The following is a 2,694-nucleotide window of genomic DNA, read 5'->3' on the forward strand; positions in this document are numbered from 1 at the left end:
GGCCCCCGTTCCCCGGGGAACGGCCGCGGGGACGCCGGCCCCGCTCCGCCGCCTCCGGGTTACGGCCAGGCGGAGAGGGAATTTGCGTTGCTCGTTTCATCGCGCCCAGAAGCACCGGGGAAGAAGTAACTACCCGGCAAAGCAGCAAGGGCCGGGCYGGCCGTGCAGCCACCACCCGGAGCCAGGCAGCCGGGGCCGACCCTCGCGCGCAGCTGCCCCGGGCCTGCCCCCGGCGCTCTCCGGCGGCTCTGACGCCACGCTGCGTCGCTTTGCAGGGCTGACTCGAGCAGTCCATGAGCTTAATGCTCCTAAGTCAGTCAGGAGCATCAAAAATTTGCCCTTTAATTCCTTGCTTTTCCCAGTCCCAGACCTCTGTAAATGGCAGTGCACATTAATGCGTAGTTCCCACTAAAGAAGAAGCACGAAGATTTCCTCARGCCTCATTTTTAAATAAAACAAGGGCTCATTCTTACTTCCTTATGTTTGCAAAGGATTACTTAACTCCCCATGAAATGGGGCTCAGTGAGGTGGTATCATCTCCTGCTCTAGCGGAGTACTTCAATACGAGCTTAGATCCGTTCTTCGGAGACCTTTAATTTCCYTTGAGCTTCAGCTACAAGCGGGAGGCTGAGAAGTGTAGCATCAAGGTGGTCACTGGTCGCCAGATGGCATCTATCTAATACCTTGGACTTGGGAAAGCTGGARTAAGACGAAAGCTTTTTATTTCTCAGCGTTTATTGAGGGACGCTCCCTCTACAGCCAAGCAGTTCAACCACTGGACGCTTTAGGGCAAACTGSCCCCCACGTCACCGGGTCTGAGCTGGAAGGGGGAGCGAATGACCGCAGCAGTCGTCACGCCATAGCACAGTGTCACTCTGAGCTAGTTGCTCTCAAAGACCTTACGTTCTCCAAGAACCAGATGTACAGCGGAGGGAGACGGGATGAGCAGCATCCCGGGGGCCTGCACCACGTTCCCCACCCAGTGCTGCTAACCACAGTCAGACCGGGGCACACTTCAGATACTGGGGTGCTGGCACTGGGCATGATGGCCTAACTGGTGTAACTGGAAAGAGCCGTGGGGTTGTGGCCTGGCCAAGGAGCTCACCTGATGCATGGTGGCATTTTGTACTTGCATTACTACTTTTTAGCGCCTGCCTTGTCATCCATGCTACAGCTGGGCAGTAAGACAAGCTGACGAGTTTCTTCTGGTCTCCAGATCCACATGAAGCTGTACCTGCAAGATCTGGTGTTGGGGCCCTGTGTTTGGGCCTTGGCTATCTTGCAGGATTATAAAGAGCTGAAGTAAGCAACAAGCTGCTCAAAAGAGGGAATTCTTTTGAAGACAAAAGGCTAAAGAAGAAAAGATAAGCAGGCTCCTGTATTCACTGACAGGATATGCATCCAGAAAAGGAGTCAACCCAGCAGATAAGCAAATACCTGTAATCACTCTCAGAATGTGCACCCAGAAGGGGAGTCAACACAACAGCTAATTAGAAACTGAATAGATGCGCTTGGACAATATTAGGCAACCAATAGAAATGCTTTGCGAAACGCATTGATACATGAGCTTGTTAGAAAAGATATATAAATTAGGTAGGAAAAGGAATAAAGTTGGATTGAACTTGCATCACATTGATGTGTGTGTTCCTTCCCGTGCTTGCCAAGAATGGGCTGCGGCAATCTGGAGTGTGCCAAGATGGGACTGGCCCCAAGCCTAACAGGAGAAAGCTTATGAGTGCTAAAAGTGACCTCAAGAAGGTCCTCAAAGTTTGTCCGAGTTTGAGGACAAACCTGGTCRTGGGCCAGGCACAGCATACCCCAAAGAGATCCTGCGCACCTCCTCGCAGTCCCTCCAGGTTTTCACTAACTCTCAGCCACAAACACAGACCACAACGGCTAGGGATAAGTTTACCATTCTTTGGATATGTCTCTACCAATATGTCTGGGTTGGCCACAGAGTCACCCTCCTCCAGCCTATGCCGTATGAGCCCAAACCGGAGCTGTCTCCTGTTTGCATCTCATTTCCAAGGGCAGCTCCTTGAGGAACTGGCCCTTGGCTGCCTTTCCCTCCAGCTGGGCTTGGCTCTAGATAGGTGCAAGCAAGGGAGATGGTGGGGTGCAGCAGGGCTGACGGTGGAAATGGACAGCTGAGGGATTGCTAGAGTTGACGTCGGCCTTAGCTGGGAAGGAATTCAGAGCGCTCACGGGAAGCGAAGAGCCGCTTGGAGCTAGGTGGCGAGAGACATTAAACACAAGAACAGGAGCAGGCAGGCCCGAATGAGGAATGTCACCTACAGAGGCAGCTCTCGGTCTGTGTTTTCTCCTGGCGGCCTTGTTTTGTCCTGCACCCCTCCAGGCTTATTACTCTACGAGTGTGGACACCACGCAAGAGCTGTTCCCGGTGGGTAAACTGCACTGAACCACGCCTTGGCTTTCTTGGCCAAAAGCACAGAGACTGTGCTGAGACCATTCCCAAATTACAGCTGTTGGGGGACAAGCACCTGCAGCTTAAGGAGGAGGAAACATGAGCCACGGAGAGCTTCCAGCGGCCACGGAGCCGGGCGATGCGAGCTCCACCTGCACCCGCAGCCTGCGGTGCCTGAGCTGAACAGGGACATGCTAATGTAGGAGGTAGCGGGTGTCCGCTGAGGTCTCTCCGGACCTCCAGAGCACGCCGGGGGCGGGCGGCAGGGG

The 2,694-nt window shown here is 54.0% G+C and overlaps 1 protein-coding gene across 1 annotated transcript in view; it reads right to left on the reverse strand.

The window, feature by feature from the left end:
• Positions 1-1,114, reverse strand: part of CIMAP2 (ciliary microtubule associated protein 2) — a 6,349-nt gene extending 5,235 nt beyond the window's left edge. Inside the window, exon 1 of the mRNA XM_085308179.1 lies at positions 1,106-1,114. Coding sequence (XP_085164305.1) covers positions 1,106-1,114 — 9 coding nt within the window. The remainder of the gene's footprint in view (positions 1-1,105) is intronic.
• Between the last annotated feature and the right edge of the window lie 1,580 nt (positions 1,115-2,694).

Source organism: Rhea americana, unplaced genomic scaffold, assembly GCF_003343005.1.
Source record: "Rhea americana isolate MKP2758 unplaced genomic scaffold, rheAme1 scaffold_27, whole genome shotgun sequence".
NCBI lineage: Eukaryota > Metazoa > Chordata > Aves > Rheiformes > Rheidae > Rhea > Rhea americana.